The 19,162-nt window shown below is 40.6% G+C and overlaps 1 protein-coding gene across 2 annotated transcripts in view; it reads right to left on the minus strand.

The window, feature by feature from the left end:
- The window catches only part of Col4a3 (collagen type IV alpha 3 chain), a 125,535-nt gene that overhangs the window by 36,503 nt on the left and 69,870 nt on the right, over window positions 1-19,162 (minus strand). Inside the window, exons 15-27 of one of the 2 annotated variants that reach the window (XM_048344623.1) lie at window positions 18,622-18,681; window positions 17,106-17,150; window positions 15,305-15,358; window positions 14,233-14,274; window positions 12,218-12,302; window positions 10,553-10,588; window positions 10,097-10,261; window positions 7,458-7,550; window positions 6,922-7,017; window positions 6,172-6,242; window positions 5,172-5,354; window positions 2,885-3,053; window positions 661-753 (exon numbers count right to left, since the gene is read on the minus strand). In XM_048344623.1, coding sequence (XP_048200580.1) covers window positions 661-753; window positions 2,885-3,053; window positions 5,172-5,354; window positions 6,172-6,242; window positions 6,922-7,017; window positions 7,458-7,550; window positions 10,097-10,261; window positions 10,553-10,588; window positions 12,218-12,302; window positions 14,233-14,274; window positions 15,305-15,358; window positions 17,106-17,150; window positions 18,622-18,681 — 1,192 coding nt within the window. Of the gene's footprint in view, window positions 1-660; window positions 754-2,884; window positions 3,054-5,171; window positions 5,355-6,171; window positions 6,243-6,921; window positions 7,018-7,457; window positions 7,551-10,096; window positions 10,262-10,552; window positions 10,589-12,217; window positions 12,303-14,232; window positions 14,275-15,304; window positions 15,359-17,105; window positions 17,151-18,621; window positions 18,682-19,162 lie in introns of those variants that run through there. The other variant, XM_048344624.1, reaches the window with a different exon arrangement.

Raw genomic sequence — 19,162 nt, forward strand, 5'->3', positions numbered from 1 at the left:
TTAAGCTGCAAATGAGGGTGCTCTGAAAAATACCCTATTAACCACTGGTAAACATTTATTTCTTCTCCTTACTGTCAAAGTCTTTATGAAGACTGTTCTCTAGAATTCCATTTATTTTTCTTTCCTTCCCTTTGGTGGCACTGGGGTTTAAACTCAGGGCTTCACCCTTGGCTAGACAAGTGCTCTACTACTCGTCATTCTCCTAGCCTATCTTGCTTTGGATATTTTTGAGACTGGGTCACACTTTATGCTCAGACAGTCCTAGACTGTTTTCCCCCTGATCTCAGCCCCCTGGGCCAGCTAGGATTATAAGCATAAGCAGCTGTGCCTAGCTTAGGACTCCTTTTAAGTAAGTATATCAGCTCTCCTTTGGAACTTTTACATAAGAAGTACAAGCAGGAATAACATTGATAGCCTTAATGGTAACAGTAAGTCTTGTCTGCTTATCTGAATGTTTCTGCCCAGTGGTCTTTACTTTGGGGCCAACATATACATTTTTAAAATTGTAATGTGGGCAGTCAGGAGCATTGACCCTAAGAGTCTCACTTGAGATCACCTATGATGATATGTCTTTCATAGTGTAATAGCCACCAAATCAAATTGGACACGTGACTGGCTTACCTGTCGCCATGTCCCGCACTTGGCCAAAAGGGAACTTACCAGGAGGCCCTTGGGGGCCCACTCGGCCAGGGGGCCCTGGAGGTCCTGGAGGGCCGGGGACCGGAAGTGAAACACTGGGTTCTCCTTTAGGACCTGAAGAACATTTGTCATAATAAGACTGGATGCATACTGAAGCTTTGCATAGATGACAGGAGAGGATTACAAAAAGTTTCTACACATATCTTAAAGGAAATAAAAAATAATTTCTGCCTCCAAAGGACTCAAAAATGCTAAAGTACGACCAGCTCATGAAAATGTTCTCATTCAATCAACAAATGCTTATAAGACTCTGTTGTTGTCTAAGCATTATTTTTCATTCATAGCCCAACAAACCTGTTGAATGAGGTTCTATGTTGATAATATGGCATTAACTTGGTGAATCCTAGGAGTATTTCTTTATTGAGTAACTAGGTTGACTCTTTGGTTTCCTTTCCTTTTCTTTTCTTTCTTTTTCTCTTCTCTATTCCTCTTCTGGGCAGTACTGGAATTGAACTCAGAGCCTTGCACTTATGAGGCAGGTGTTCTAGCCCTTGAGCCATTCTCCTAGCTCCTCTCTGCCCCTTTTATTTTGCTTTAGTTAGTTTTCAGATATTTTCAGACACTTTTTTGGATGGGGCCAGCCTGTAACTACTGTGTAGCCATCTCTATCTCTCAGGCAGCTGGAACCACAAGTGTGCCCTCCAGTGTCCGACTTGTTTGGTTAACATTTTGTCCCAACTGGCCTGAAAATACGAGCCTCATAATTACCACCTCCCAAGTAGCCGAGATTACAGGCATACACCACCCACACATCCTGATTTTAAGAGACAGGGTCTTTCTATCTAGGGCAGACTGATCATCCTACTCTGCTTCCCAAGTGCTAGGATTGCAGGCATGAATCACTGCGTTTAAATGAAGCAGAACAGTATTATTAATTTTTTTCCAATCATTTGAAAGTGTGAAATGATTCTGAGTTAGTGAACCACACAAAGACTGATGGCTTGCTAATGCCTGGATTATAACAACAGCATAAAAAATACAACAGCCTCCACCGAAATAACTAAGAATTACACACACACACACACACGACTTTATAAATGTACAGACAGAAATTACACATTAAATGAGATGCACATGGTATGGGATATATTCTCAAAACACCTGTACAGATGGAGACATTATAAAATGATGGCAAGATCAGTATGGTGGCATAGCCTGTAACCACAGCATTCAGGAAATTGAGGCAGGATAATTCTGAGTTTGAGGCCAGCCAGGGCTACATAGTAAGACCATGTCTCAAGAAGGAAGACAGGCAGCTAGGTTTGGTGGCTCAAGCTGGGAATTTTAAGCCACTTGGGAAGTAGAGATTGGAGTGTTGAGGTTCGAGGACAGCCCAGACTAAAAGAACAGAACAGAAAGAAAAAAAAAAACCAAAAATATTCACAACACTAACTTGACTAGTGGTTGCTTGTGCTTGTCATCCTAGTGACAAGAGGAAACACAAATAGGAAGATCAAAGTCCAGGCCAGTCTGAGGATAAAGAATGACCCTGTCTAGAAAATAGCCAGCTCCCGAATGGGCTGGTGGAGTGGTTCAAGTGATAGAGTGCTTGCCTATCAAACAAACATAAACAGGGAGATGGAGAGACCGAGAAAAGGAACAAATGAAAAACAAATACAAGAAGCAACCAGGGCCACAATGGCATTGTGTGTTTAGTATCACATGACCTTCATCAGCCACGACCCAACCCAGAATGCAGAACTGTGTCTTCAGTACCTGCGGATTCCAGGAGGCACTTGAACTTGAAATTGTTATCAGACACTTGTTCTTCAGTGGTCTTCACTATTTTGAGGTTTTGTTTATAATCTGCTTATTGATTTAAAATTGAACAGAACAAATGTGCTCTAACATTGTTGGGCCTTGAGGCCTAGAAGAGGCTGCTATGACCAGTTCCTGGGTGTATGCTTCTCCTTAGTGTATCATCATTGCCTTCTACTCAACCCTTAGGAGCGATTCCTTCCATAAACATCAGTACTAGACATAGATGATCCTAGGGAATTTCAGTGAACTGGCCCAGTAATAGGGGAAATATGGATTTCCTTCTTCCCAGTGACGGAGTCTAGATTCCGCACATTAGAAACAAGCTGACATATATCCACTCTTTTGTCCTGAAGAAGTTTCTTTAGTAATGAGCACCATCAACCCACTCCTTAGGAAAACAGGACTGGAAAGAAAACTAACCAACCGGCTTCTCCAGGCAGTCCTGGGGCTCCAGGAACTCCTTGGGTGCCCTTTGGACCTGGCTCTCCAGGGGGCCCACATCCGGGTGGTCCGGCTGGTCCTTCAGGTCCTGGGGGCCCAGGGAAGCCAGGATCTCCTGGAGGACCGTGGTCCCCCTTCACTCCACTCAGGGCCTGTGACAATAGAAGGTATTTGTGTTGTGCTCCATTCCTGTGTCTGCTCACCACGAAGCAATCCTTCCCCACATATAAATACCAGCTGGAATTAAGAAGCATTTGATGGGAACTAATATTAAAACGAGAGTGCTGCAGTTTCCTGCACTATGGGAATATTGTATGAACGATCTTGAGTCCCACCTAGGCGTCTTCATGATGGTCTGTCCGGCTCTTATTTTGATAAGTAGCTGTTAAATGAAATCAGCCGGCCAGCTGAAATGGCTCTGGAGGTGACACTGATGCTGCTGTCGCACTTCTAACACAAAACCAGCACAGCAGCCTTTGATTGCATAGTTTTCACCAGATATTTTCATTGCAATGGAGAGACTTCTCTGTATTGTTTTTTTCTGATCAAATGTCTAAGCCATTAAAAAAAAAATCAGTCCACTGTAACTTTGAACATGTGCATGGTCCTCAAGCAAATGTGATGACTGTATTTCTCTCTCTTGTTTGCCCACCCCTCCTGTGAAAAGGTATGAGATCCAATAAGTTACTTCCTTGATTATTTTTTCTCTCCTTTATTTCCTGGAGCATCTTTATCAGAACCCAAAGGGGAAAATTAGTGATCTGAAAATAGAGGTTGCTCTATGAACTCTGTTAATACTGGACCAGAAGAGTCTTCAACATTGCTCTATTAGCATGACTATTTTAACACTGAGGCTTGTCTAAGGGGGATCTGGGAAGTCCTGGCTCTGAAGATACTCCCAGGAAAGACTGTTTCCCCTGTCTTCATGTTGAGGAGTCTTGTTCACATTATGATATTAAATGATCTGTAAATGAACCTGTAAGCTTGTTGCCAAGTGGTAAATCTAATTAACCTTCAGAGAAATTGATTGGCTTTTGTTTGGGTTTTGTGGACTGGTTTGGTCAAACTTTTTTTTTTTTTGTCTGTCATGGGGCTTGAACTCAGGGCCTGGGCATTGTTCCTGAACTCTTTTGTTCAAGGGTAGCTAGCCCTCTACCACTCTGAGCCCCTGCTCCACTTCCAGCTTCCTGGTGGTTCATTGGAGATAAGAGTCACACAGACTTTCTTGCCTGGGCTGGCTTTGACATGTGATTCTCAGATGTCAGCCTCTTGAGTAGCTAGGATTACAGGCATGTGCCACCAGCATGAGGGCAAACTTTTCATACATACATTGTGAGAGGTTTCCAGCCTCTCTCACTCTCTGACATTTAAAACCTCCTGTAAGAAGTTTGGTCCCATGAAAAGAATCCGATTTGCATAACTTGAAATATATTAAATGACAAAACAGTGGCTCTGGGTTGGGAATGTAACTCAGTGGTAGAGCACTAGCCTAGTCCAAGCAAGTCCCTGGATTCTAGCACTAGTGCAACAACAACAACAAAAATAAAACAACAAACAAAAACCATTTTCTCTCTTTATTTACTACCATATTCCTGAATGATCGGCCTTTCATGCATTTTTCACTTAAAATAATGAATACTACCCCAGAAATATTTACTAAAACTTTCTCCTATTAGTCATTTTTCTGTAGTTTGTTGATACAAATACAAAAATATAATTTGTATACAAGACATAGTTACATTATCAAGGTAGAGCTTTAATTGGGATAAATAATTGCAAGTTATACATTTATCTTGTCAAAATACTTTAAATATTTGCTTGGGTTATTTCTGTTCATTTTAATTGCCTCTGTAGTTCAGTATTGATTTGCTGAGTAGCCAACCATTGTGTGTGTGTGTGTGTGTGTGTGTGTGTGTGTGTGTGTGCACGTGTGCTGATTCTTGGGTTTGAACTCCAAGTGTGGATGCTGTACCTGATCTTTCTGACTCAAAGCTAGTACTGTATCACTTGAGCCACAGCTCCACTTCTTCCCCCCCCCCCCCCCACCCACCTTGGTGGTTTACTGGAGATGAGTCTCATGGACTTTCCTGCTGGGGCTGGCTTTGATCCACAGTCCTCATATCTCAGCCTCCTGAATAGCTAGGATTACAGGTATGAGCCACCAGCACCCAGCTGCCAATCACTTTTGGGGAGGGAAATCATCTTATAGCTGAACTATGGTTTACTTAGCCATAGGGCAGATAACTTGTGCAAAATTGCTAAATACCCACCGGTTCACCCTTAGGTCCTGGTGATCCTTTTAATCCTGGGGATCCGGGAATTCCATCCAAGCCCTTTCTTCCCGGTGATCCTCTGGGCCCAGGCTCCCCAGGGGCTCCCATTTGCCCCTGGGGCTGAGGTGTTTCACCTTTTTCTCCTTTAAGTCCTGGAGCTCCCTGACCACCTGGAAATCCCTAGGGAGGTACAAAAATGACTCTGCCTGGTGTTTTGATAGTTGCTTCTGTGTTCGTCTTAAAAACAGTGTCAACAAAAGCTTTTCAATTTTAAAGAACATGGACCGTTTTTTTTTAACACATATTTTCTTGGGCTCCCAAATATAATTTCAAGTTTCCTGTTTGTTTTACTTTATTTTTAACTGCTAACAATGTGGAAACATTCAGTTAGGCCCTACAACTCAGTATACCACAGACAAGGATACAATTCAACACAATGTACTAGTATAGTTCAGTATGATAAAACAAAGATAATTTACATTAGATTTGAGTACTGGTAAATGTTAACATGCATCTCTGAATAACAATTTAAATACACAAGAATGACTTTTATTATAATCATCAATGAATAATGCTATACATAATTGTTCATGATCAATAATTGTAACTGCTTTGCTGAAATATAATTTACATGCCATACAATGGATCCTATGTACAAGTACAACTCAATGACATTTAGTAAACTTATGAAATTATTACAAAAAGCCCTGAAACATTTCCATCTCTTCCCTGTAATCCCTTTAATCTAGCTGCAATTAATCCCTGGCCTGTCTTCACTGAGCTCCATGCAACAACTGATCTGCTGTCTAGCTCTGATACCAATGAAATGTATTTATAAATCCATTCATTCATTCAACACGTGTCTTCTCTTTATGTATAAATAAAAAATACCTACAGTTTGCTACACAAATTGATAGTCTATGTGTTATGCAACCATATGTCCAGAATGCTCAGGTTTTCAAATTGAAATGAAAACTCTATAACCTTGAAATCTTACCGGAAATCCGGGAAGACCTGCAGTCCCTGGAGACCCTGGGCTTCCTTTAGCACCAGCTGGACCTTGTCCTCCTGCAAAACAACGTATTAGTAACTATTAAACCCCAGGTTGGCGTGACTAGGGGGATTTAAGGTATGAAGAAATTAGGGTTTGTTTTTGAATGATGGCAAAAAGACAACTTTCACTGTGAAACAGAATGCAATAAGAGAACAAGAAAAAAAAACCCCACAAATGTGAGGATGAAGGGAAATTTACTTTCCAGCATATGTATTAGAGGGAGTGTAAATGAGTGCATTCTCTGTGCAAGTCAGAATGGAGGCACCTCAAAAAAAACTAAAAATAGAAGTACCCTAGCGCTCTGGTACACCACACTTGGGCATGTACCTGAAGGCCTGTAAGTGAGCATACAACAGTAACATCTGCATACACATGATTATTCTGTCACTGTTCAAAATAATCAGGCTGTAACATCGGTCTAGATGCTCATCAGCAAATGAAAAGATAATAAAAAATGTGGTATGCATACACAGTGGAATGTTAATCACCCAAGAAAAATGAAATGATGCTATTTGTAGGAAGATGGACAGAAGTAGAGATCTTTGTGTTATGTGAAATAAGCCAGATTCAGACATAAGTTATCGGTTTGTGGGGCAAACTGATTGCTTTTCTAGCAATCTAAAACCTTTAGCAAATTTCCCAGGGTGTGGTATGCTTTACAAGAGCACAAACAGGCACATATTTTGAACGTACCTGGGATTCCTTTGAGACCATCAAACCCTGGCAATCCTGGAAGACCAGGGGGCCCTGGGATATAAGAACACTGCGTACAAAGAAGCCCTGGCTCTCCTGCAACAGGAGAGACATTCCGTTAGTTATAAACCTACACCACTCCACAGCAGGACTGACATTATGTGTTCAGTGATATATTACATATACCCATTTTTAATGTAGTGAAAAAATCGTGTAGGACATTGTACAACTCGTGCATTTTATCAGCTTAACTTTTTTTCATTCTGAGCTTTTACAGTTCTTCTGAGAAGAAATTCTAAGAATCTAGCACAATACATCTACTATTTCTAATCTTTCTCCTTGCAAACAGGATAAAACTCACCTTCTAGGGATAGTGAACAATTCACTGAGTGCAGAACATCAAATGAGTATTTTTAGCTAGTTCTTTGGGAATGAAACCATGCCTGGTTGGCTGTTATTTGGGCTCACTGCTTTCTCAGTGGGAAAGGATTGTTGGCTCTGATGATGGGATTCTTAACACTACAGACTGAACAAACCTTTGGGACCATCGACTCCTGGGATTCCTGGGGGCCCTGGATGACCTGGAGGCCCACGGTCACCAGGTGGACCCTTGCGAAAGACGATACCACCTATGAAAAGACACACAGGCCATTCTTCAGTTGTGTTCATACCAATGAGCAATTTGTAAGTGGCTATATACAGTTCCCTTGTTTGGGCATAGGAAGATGAGTCTTTAGAAAGGTATCGTCCATGATGGAAAGCTCTGATGAGAGTTAGCCAGCTCTTCTCTTAACATTACGTAGATGCATTTACTTTTATTTATTTTGGAGCAGTATCCCAGGCTGGACTCCTCTTGCCTCAGCTTCCTAAGTTTTAGGAATTGTACTATAGCTGTGTACCACCTTTTGTCACAAAATTAACCCATATTATCTAGCTTCCTATCATTCCAAGACTATTCTGTTACCTTCTTCAAGCAAAAGATTAAACCTCCTTGTGCATATTGGACTTAATACATTTTTATCTCCCTGCTGTTTATTAGATGCTTAGCAGATAATGAGTGAAAAGTGGGTTCTGACACAGTTCATCCATTTTCTCCAATAACTGACTTTGCTGTCTTTAAAGTATATATTTAATGAGGCTGTTCACAGTATTTCACAAGTCTTACAATGTTGGACTGGGTAGCTCACCCTCTAAAAATGGCATGGTATATTTTCTGAACTAAGTTTTGGTCTTGCCTATCAAATATAGGTTCAGAGTAGTAAAACAACCTGTTAATAAATAGGAACCGTAACATTTCCAAATTCAGAACAAGTTAATAATGAAAACATTTAATTTAGTTGGAACATGATATGCATATGCCATATATGATGTTTCCTTGATTACAAAAGACATGTTTATTTTAGTGAACTGTGTCTTTTAAGTTACTTTGAATGGCTGGGTATACACTTCAGTGACAGAAGATTTAGTTAGAATACAAAAGACCTCAGAGTTCCAACCCTACGTACAAACACACACACACACAAACACTACCACCATCACTACAACCAACAAGTGTAACAACAGTAGCAATAACAAAACCAAACACATACCTGGCTAGCCATCTCTAAAGAGTACAATCTGATGGCAGTTTGATTCCTAATGTAAATTTAGATATAAACTCATGCATGTATGTGACTGCATGTACTTAACACATTTTCATAACCATTTCACATTGACTTCAACAAATATCATTTAAAGCCTACAATACTGCAGCTCTCATAGTAAACAATGGGCTTGAAACAGGAAATGAGACCTAGTCCCTGACCTCCAAGAGCTTTGATTGTATGTGGCAGGAAGAGACAAGCATAGGCCATGTGAAACACTCAAGTCAGGGATGAGTTCGGTTATTATGGGAGATGTGGCTTATGAGAAAGCTTCCTGTAGGAGTTGAATTTGAAATCTGCAAGCCAAAGGCCAGACACCTGTCACTTGGGAAAGACGAGACACGGGCTCTAGACAGAGGGCATACAGTAGGTTCAGGCTTCTAGTGAAAAAGGAGTTACCAAACCGCAGGTCTCGGGTATGAATCCCAGCCTTAGCCTTCTTCCCTCGCTACCCGAGCTCCGGACCTCAGACTGGCCCTCTGTAACAAGCCACACTGAATCTACTTCCTGAGAGAGACTGGGAGAGCTTGAACGTGTAACATTCCTTGACATGCAGGAAAGAAATTTCATTTTGCTTTGTTTTCCACATGGTCTGCACCATTGCTCTTCCGATTTGTTCCTGGATATCTCTTTTCACTAGTGGGATCCTTTCTCAAAATTAACATTGTTCTAAAGGACTCCTCCCCCTAACCAGAGAGTTGTCAACACTAAGAGTTTTTCAGGTTTTTCTTTTTAATTTTCTAGGTTTTTGAACACATTTTCCACGCATAGCAACTGTTTCTTCCTTTGTGAAAGTCATTCTACCAACCAATCAAAAACTCCCTTTACACACAGACATTTCTGAAGTCCCTTTGGAGGATGGAATATGAAACACAGGACCTCCCAGAATCTTCCCGGAAAGGCTTTTAAGATACCAAAGTGACTTAGTCTTTTCAAAGACTGATTGTAACTAAGAGTCAACATCGCATGCTAAAATAAGCAGGAAAAGGGACAAGCATGGAGCCGCTGTCAGAACCTCTGAGTGAGCATTCAGGTCCTTCAGAACACAGCAGGACTGTGGCCTCCCGGACCCCAGATGGTCCAGTGGTCCAGGCAAACACATCTGGAAGTGTGTGTGTGTGTGTGTGTGTGTGTGTGTTGGGGACAGGGTTGTGGTTGGTTCTGTCGTGTGGGGCAAGTCTTTGTTTCTTGGGGAAATAGTAGCTGGTGGATAAATTCTTGTCTTTCCCAGGAAGGATTGTCCTGGGACATGTTCTTGAAATGGGATCTAGGAGCTGGTACATGGCCAACGCCAACTTGACAACCACCTGTCCTCCCCTAGGACTCCTTGCCCATGGCTCCTTCCTGCTCTGTTTTCTGACATAGTCATCATTCTACCACAGTTCTTTTCCCAGAGAGTTACTAAAGTGAAAGGTCACTGGAAAGACAGCTCAGCAAAACCTACACAGTCCGATGACCAAGCAGAGAGATGTGTTTATTCCCCTTCATTTCCACACATCAGTGGTGAGGTCTCACTACACACATTTATTTACCTGGAGGTCCTGGTGGACCGGGTGCCCCCGGAGGCCCTGGTGCTCCAGGACAGCCTGGAGACCCGGGAAGCCCCACTGTGTCCTTTCCTGGGGGTCCTCGCATCCCTTTACTTCCTTTCAAGCCTGGCCATCCAGGGGCTCCAATGGGACCAGGCTTTGATGATCCTTGAAAGCGATAATCAGTGTGATATTTTTGATAAATACATATTCATTTTCCAGTTGAGAGCAAAACATCCAATTCCTATTTACAGGAGTGGCACGATTGAAAGACATACATAAAATATACAAGATAGAAAGTGAATCTCTTTAAAAATTATCTTTAAATAGTTCTACCAATGGGGCTTCAGTTCAACATGCCAATTTATGAGTGCAATGCATCTTGATCCATGTCAGCCCTTGCATCGTTTCTACCCCTGTCAATCATTCCTATTTGTACCTGGAATAACATGGACATACCAGGAATTCCAGGAACTCCAGGGGGACCACTAGGACCTGGGAAGACATAACAATAATTAATTATAGTAACATAGGCAACAGTCTATATCTGGATTTTTATATCTAACTAACTATATATATACTGTATATATCTTCTATCTACATATACTGTACATATCATATATGTATATACTATATGGGCCATTTATATTTTTATAAGTTAAAATCTTAACCAATATCCATATTTGCCTGCCATTTAAATACACTTGGATTTCTTTTACTCCTTCAATTAAAGTGTTCCCCTGAAATCTTATAAATCTTGTTTCTATTCATAGCTTTCTATTCACAGCTCAGCAATTCCCTTAGGTTGTTTGGTGTTTGTTGGTGGTACTGGAGTTGGACTTGAACTTTGGTCTTCCAGCATTCTAACCATGGTTTCATGTTTCCATCCCTATTTTTCAGCTGGCAGTTTTTGAGATGGGGTCTTACTTCCTGCAGGGTTGCATGCTTGGGTATGATCTACCCATGTCAGGCTTCTTGGTAGCTAGATAAACACGTATACCATCCCATCCAGCTCTTCACTGAGAAAGTGTCTTGAGAACATTCCTGCCGGGACTGGCCTCAAATCCCAAGGACCCAGGTAAATTACTTACACAGGTAAGCCACTGGTGCCCAGCTGCTTGGCTGGGATTTTACAAAAGGCTCTCATTGTATAATCCAGGTTGGCCTTGAACTTACTGTCTTCTTGAGTGGATATCCTTTCTCCACCTCCAGATATTACAGGTGTGTATCACTATGCCTGGGTTTTCCTCTCTCCCTTTCTCTCATTCTTTCTTCCTATCCCCTTTTTTCTCTTTCTTCTCTTCCTCCCTCCCTCTCTCCTTCCCTCTCTCTCTTTTTTCTCCTCTCTCCTTATATATCCTTCCTTCCTTCCTTCCTCCTTCCTTCCTTCCTTCCTTCCTCCCTTCCTTCCCCAGGGCCTTGGCCATCAGTGCTCTACTACTGAGCTCCATCCCCATCCCTTTAGATTAGTGATTCTCAATCCTAGCTGTTCATTAGAAGAATCTAAGAGTTGTTACAGTCTGCCAGTGTTCAGCTCCTTCCTCCAGAGAATAAAACCAGAATCCCAGATATGGAGCCCTGACAAAGCCATTTGTGAGATTCAGATAGGAGAGTTACTGCCTGAGAATGTTCAGATCTATCAAAAATGATGCTGTATATCCACCTGTGGTCTGAACTTATGGTGTTTGGACATAACAGTTCTGGAAGTGAAAAACAGGGCTGCAGCCGTATTACCAACATTATTAGTGCAGCAGTGCTTCATTTATAACTGTTCATGCTCTCTCTTTTCATGCTTTCTTTTGCAATGCTGCTAAGATCGCTCACGTCTTGTGCATCCTGCTAAGATTGCTCATGTCTTACTGTCTTCTTGCCAACTTGAACATCATACTTTGATAACAGAAATAATTTATTCAATATCTATGCTATGCCACTTACAAAGTTTTAGTGTGAAACTATAAAAATTAGGAGACTGGAAAAAAAAAACACCTCTAGTCAAATATAGGAGACTTGTGTTTCCTCCTGTTACTCTTACAATCCTAGATCTAGAAGCGCATGGTATTCATTACCTTAAAATAAAGAGAGAACTGTGCTCATCAAAAGATTTAGGAAGGAATTTATCCTCACCTGGTGGGCCACGAACTCCTTTGGGTCCGGGCGGTCCTGGAATTCCTGCATCTCCCTTTTCCCAGTAAGTGTCATAATATACTGTCTTAAAGGAGAAGGAAACAAATAAAGGAGAAGAATATCTCTTTATTGTTCACCAAACACAATTACTTCCATTTCTTAACTTTGTCCAATACAGGCACTTCCTTGAATTCATAGATTGATAATATATATTTTAAAAGCTGAAGTTTCTGAAATCACAATGCCATATATTTCATAGGCTTTAAACTGGAAGCACATTTCATAATATAATCCAGCTCACATATTTGCACGTACACACTGACATTTGTAGATATTTCTGTTTGTGTGCTTATGTATACAGAAGTTAAAAGTTTGCACTAACAGCTTTATGAAATGTGAGCAACGCTAATATTTTATTTCTATTCTATTTGGCTGTTTTCAAATACTGATCTTGATGGACTAACTTTAATTCAAAATACAGTGAGTCCTGTACATCCACAGCTATTATGTATGCCATTAAAAAAAAACTGCCCGGATTCTATTGGCCTAGAAGAACTAAGGGATATTGCTTCTGAGATGTTCAGTGGATCTATTACTGATATTAATCATTTACTTTCTGAGCAGAATTTCTCTTGAAGTTAGAAAAGATTGCTAAAAAGGGATATAGTAGGATTGAATATAAGAATATACATAGTAAACTGGGTATGCTAAGAATTCCTCCAAAGTAAATAACTTTTGTATAGAATTCAAGGTACTTTGTTTTATTTTCTTTTTGTTGTGCTAGTCCTGGGGCTGGAACTCTGAGTTTCTTTTCCTCAAAACTAGCACTTTACCACGTGAGCCATGGCTCCAATTCCAGCTTTTTGGTAGTTTATTGAAGATTAGAGTCACATGGACTTTCCTTCCTGGGCTGGCTTTGAACCCCCATCCTTTAGATCTCAGCTTCCTGAGTACCTAGAATTACAGGAGTGAGCCCCAGGCACCTAACTCAGTGCATTTATTTTGAATGACACTAGACTAGATGAAATTATGGAAGTTTGGTTGTTTGGTTGGTTGGTTGAGTTTATCAATGTGTATTAACTCAGAAAAGTCTTAACACAAAAATCTCCATCACAAAATCTATAACGGCAGCTGCGCCCTTACCAGATGTTGGACTCTGATATGTGTGCCTTCGTAAAGTAGCTCATGTAATCTTCCTGACAACTCCATAAGGTATTTTGAAATTATTTGTAGTTCCATTAGTTATGGACCCATTATTTGGAGGACCCCCCTTCTGTTACTAAAATTCAGTTACTTAGCTTGGGGATGCAAGAACTGTATCTTTAAGGAGATGACCTTTCTCAGTCATCAGACATAGCAGCCTTGCTTAGCACAATGAGACCTCCTGCTGTGAGGCAGGAGCTGAACAGATGCTAGGATTAGGAGACTGAGGTCCTTTTGTTCATCTCCTAGGACCCACAGAATAGAGGATGTGGCCAGATTGCAATGCGGAAGTGCCAGGTGTTACATCCTGTCTGTGCTGAGGGGGAGCATACCATCTGCTGCAATGGAACTTGGGCTGGGATGAATGGCTTTTGCTAGCCCTGCAAGAAACCTCTGGCTGAACGTCTGCTGCCTGAAAGCTCTAGTTACATCTGGGTACAGGTAGGGAGAGGGGAACTGGCCCCTTCATTCTTAGGTGCCCCAGCTGTCTTCAGGAGCAGCCCTCTCATTCCACTCCGAGGACACAGCATTACCGTGAGACAGTCTGATTAGGCCAAACTTACCTTCTCCAGAGCCCGAGATGGGCATTACTAATGCATCCCAGGCACCAAATAGAATGAAGCAGGAATATCTGTCCATTGCCAGGCAGACACACGATCGATAACACCTTTTTTATTTTTGCTCTGGTTTGATGAAAAGTTAAATGCTATTGTGTCCGTCACATTAATGGAGAAACATGGATTCAAAACTCCCTCAGTACTTTGAAAGGCTAACCCCACTATGACATGAGTATTATTTCTAGTTATACTTACTGGGCCACGAAATCCTGGAGGGCCAGGGTCCCCTTTCCATCCCTACAGGGAAAGATAGTTACAAATTATGAATATGAAAACCAAGAGTCTTTGGTGTATATATATATATAATATGTATGTGTGTATAAATAAACATGACAAAATATATGTGAGTATAAATATATATTAATATAACACATGGTAATATATAATAAATAATATAAATGCATAAATAAATATATTATAGTCATATGTATTTATATGTGAATAAAGATATATATTTAAAAGCAAAATAAAAAGTTGAGCAATAAATGAATGCTCATCTTAGCGTCACTGTTTGTATGCTGTACAAATTAAAAGGGCGTAGTCTATAAGTTATCTTCTTGGAGAGCCCTTAGGTGAGTCACGGATCCTATCTACAAGATCATGAGGAAATGACTGTCGTTCTGCTGGTCCTCCAGGTTTCTTCCACCCTCCCTTCATTAAATGTTTACAGGCACCACAAGTTCACATTCTCACCTACATTCCAGGGCAGAGAAAGCAGGCTGAGGACATAGGAAATGCCCTGTGCCCCCTCGGTGGTACCCAACCTCCAGTGTGTTAAGAGAACATTCTAGGATTCTACTGGAAATGGTATCATTAAAGGAAGAGCCTTAAACCTACACATACACCTACGTACACAGATTATTTGTACATGTCTGTAACAGGTCAGAAACAAATCACGTGGAGTTCACTTCCTAATTAATTAATGGATCCGTTCCTGCCAGTAATCCATGACCCAAATTGGAAATCAAAGTCCCTCAAATGTATGAAAACTTTGTGCCATTACAGGCTTTTTTCTAAAACTTTCCTTGTGGGAAGCTAAACTTGTAGGATCCTAAGTTAGCCAGTTTCAACTATATAGAATGCCCTCAGTTTTTTCCCCCCTAAAATAATCCTTCAAATGTTTACATAAAGTTGCCACAGCTATCATTTCCTCTTCACAAATATGTGAAGGTACCTTAATGAAGTCTGCCATTGCAATTCCTTGTTCTTTGAAAGGCAGGAAATGCCCAACCGAGTCAAGGGTGTATGCTATTAGGGAGGGACTTACCTTAAATCCAACTTCACCCCTTAACCCAGGGAAACCTCTGTGGCCCTTGGCTCCCTAAAGAAAAGAACAAAAGGGAAGAGTCATATGTCATGGACCAACTGCTTTTATATGAAGCAAGAGCAGTCTGCATTTCTTTAATGTTAAAAAAATTATATGCATTTAAATTGACAAGATAGTTATATACATGTATGTAGCATAGAACACATTGTATAGCTCATACTGCATACTTGGTTATTGATCAGATCAGAGTAATTAGCATTTCTATCAGTTCAATAATTTATAATTGCTGTTGAAATAATAAAAAATCTCTTTTAGCTCTTTTGAGAAGTACATTAGCTGTGAACTAACTCTACCGTGAAGCTGCTCCTCTAACTGTAACTTTGAACCAATTGACCAACGATCTGTCCTCATCCCTCCCTCTCACCACCCTTCCCCATTTTTCTCTTCTCTACTTTGGATTCCACTTCTAAATTGTTCATGGAGATTTTGCGCTTTTATCTGGCGTTTTTTTAAAAATTTAAATACTGATTTTGAGATTCATGCATGTTAAATCATATGTTCAGATTACTTGTCCTCCACTATGAATATATACAGTGATTCCCAGATGTAGTCTTTTTTTTTTTTTTTTTTTTTTTTTGGCCAGTCCTGGGCCTTGGACTCAGGGCCTGAGCACTGTCCCTGGCTTCTTCCCGCTCAAGGCTAGCACTCTGCCACTTGAGCCACAGCGCCGCTTCTGGCCGTTTTCTGTATATGTGGTGCTGGGGAATCGAACCTAGGGCCTCGTGTATCCGAGGCAGGCACTCTTGCCACTAGGCCATATCCCCAGCCCTCCAGATGTAGTCTTTAAATCTGTAATTTTTTTTTGTTAGTTTATAACTACTTAGTGATTCTCAAAAATCCTTTATCTAGTAGGACCACCATTTTCACTATGCCGTTTACCTGCTCGTCTTAATTTTTTTTTTCTCATCGTCTTAATTTTTATTATCAACAAACAGTCATACAAAGGGGTTTCAACTTTACTTGTCCATTTATGTGTTCAATGCATCTTGCTTGATCAATCCTTCTCTCCTTCCCCCATCTATCCTTTCCTTAGCCATTTACTTATTTCCTAGTTTCACTTTTCACATGTGTACAGTGAGTATAATGACTACATTTGCCTTCCACTCCTCTTCCATTCAACTGTTCTTCTCCTATTTCGGCTCCTGTTTCAGCATCTTGCTATTCATTTTGTTAATCTGTCTGTTCTTTGTCCAAGGAGTTACACTGTGGAATCTCACTCCTGAGTATACCACACTTTATTCATTTTTATCTGTATATGTTTATATATGCACTGTCAGTGGGAACAGAAATTAATGCAACCACTGTGAAAATCAGTATGGAGGTTCTTCCAAAATTAAAAAAGAGTTATCTTAACACCATTCTTGGCCATTTATCCAAAAGAATGTAAGTTAAAGATATAATAACAGCATTTGCACACTCATGTTTATGTAGCACTATTCACATTAGCTATGTTAGGGGAAAAGTTCAGATGATCTATAAACAATAAATGGATCAAGAAAAAAAGTGTGTGTTTTTCTGTGTGTGGGTTTGTGCATGTGTGCGTGAGTCTGTATGTACAAACAATGGAGTTTTGTTTGTCAAGAAGAATAAAACCATGTCATTTGCAGAAGAATACATGGATCTGGAAAAATTCATATTGAGTGAGGCAGTCAGGATCAGAAAGACAAAGGGCACATGTTTTCTTTCATATGCAGATGTTTGATCTAAATTATAAACCTAGTAAGGCTACTCACGTCTTTACCTCAGTGCCAGGGAAGCCAGGGGCACCATCTTTCCCAGGTTTTCCCTAAAACAAACCAAAACACGTCAATTAGTAAGTGAAGATAACTGTAATAGACATAGAAAACTTAAATGTTACAATCATGTTGATGTCAGGCGAGAGAGTCAAAGTTAGATGCTCTTAATTGCAGAACACACAATAAGCACCTTTTGAGAAGGGAGGTGGGAGTCAATCAGACTGGGGAATTAGAGTCAAAAGAAGAAGACAGGAATTTTAAACTACAATTGGTGCTGTCCACTCTAAACTTAGAAGGAAAATCAGGGAAGCACCCAGCAGAGAAGTGAGTAAGCAAACAGAAGTGTCAACAGGTAGTGAATTAATTTGAATTATAATGTCTTGAAGTGTGGATGTATCCATGTTTGTATATATGTGTGAATATGTATACATATATATTTGTATGTATGCATATATATGCACAATGTGTATGTATGTATGTATGTATGTGCAGACATGGTATACAGACAAACATGACTTTGGATTAACTATTATGGTGTGGACACTTTCTGATAAACTTAAAAATTCATGCCGACTGAATATTATTTTCTTTAGGAAAATAAACTCCACATGTTTTTCCATCATGTATTTTGTAGCTCTCCTCCCCTCCCCGACACAATGTATGCATTTAAATCTGCCCAAATTGGAGTTGGGTAGGGAGTGAGCCCCATAGAGCTTCTATCTTCTCAACATGCATTTTGGACACAGAACAGTCATTTCCTTTGGGGAGTTGCTGTCCCCTCTCTCTGGTGCTGATGGGACTGTCATCCACAGGAACCCATTGACCTATACAGAACCCACTGACCAATATAAACCTTTTCCTCCTGACTGTAACTTTGACTCCTGAGAAAGTTAAACCATTCAGAATGAATCCTGAGAGAAAGTTGAACCAGAATGTATCTGATACAAAATCTTTTAAGATTTTCTTATATGGACAGAGGGAGGAAAGATACTTTCCTCTCCCAGGCCACTAGCCTGAAGCTGTCTGCTGATAAACTTCATTCTTTTTCTTCCTACATGGAAGATGCTCATGCACCAAAAGATGGCACAAAACTCATCAGCAGAGAGGCACTGGAGTGAGGCGGAGATAATGACCCAACTCCTAAGTTCCTGAAACTTGGACATGCTAATATGAAAATCTTAAAAAAAAAATCTTTTTTAACGTGAGCTAGTTGGAGGTGGACTTCTCATTCTTTTTTTTTTTTTTTTTGGCCAGTCCTGGGGCTTGGACTCAGGGCCTGAGCACTGTCCCTGGCTTCTTTTTGCTCAAGGCTAGCACTCTGCCACTTGAGCCACAGCGCCACTTCTGGCCATTTTCTGTATATGTGGTGCTGGGGAATCGAAGCCAGGGCCTCATGTATATGAGGCAGGCACTCTTGCAACTAGGCCATATCCCCAGCCGGGACTTGTCATTCTTGTAACCATCATAGTCCCGAGTCCCAAGTAACACAGGTCCCATGGGTTGTTGGATTTCCATGCTCACCTGAGCTCCAGGTTCTCCGGGAGCACCCTTTTCAGATCCCCAAGATTCTCCAGGCAGGCCCTGTTTGTATGTGAATCGTAATCAGCTTTATAAATTACAATTAATTATAATTTTAAATTAATTCACCTTCTAATTATTCTATCCTATTTAAAAAATAAGTCATCTCAAAAGGAAATCTTATTTATGAGATTACTTTTAACACAAATGTTAAAAATCAGGGGCTACAGACCAGTCATGAACATAAAATAATGCAACGATTTCATCTAGAAAAGGGAGACAAAGTAATTCTAGCATATTCATGATCATATGGTCAACTGTTATCCTTGTTTTTAGCTAATGTTAGGATTTAAAGGAAGCACAGCACTGGTGACTCACGTCAGTAATCATAGCTACCCAGGCGGCTGAGATCTGAAGACAGGTTCAAAGCAGCCTGGGTAGGAAAGTGGATCAGAAAGTGGAGCTGTGGCTCAAGTGGTAGAGCATCAGCCTTGAGTGGAAAAGCTGAGGAACAGTGCCCCAGTCCTGAGTTCAAGCCCCAGTA

The sequence above is a fragment of the Perognathus longimembris genome, chromosome 4 (assembly GCF_023159225.1).
Source record: "Perognathus longimembris pacificus isolate PPM17 chromosome 4, ASM2315922v1, whole genome shotgun sequence".
In the NCBI taxonomy this organism is placed as follows: domain Eukaryota; kingdom Metazoa; phylum Chordata; class Mammalia; order Rodentia; family Heteromyidae; genus Perognathus; species Perognathus longimembris.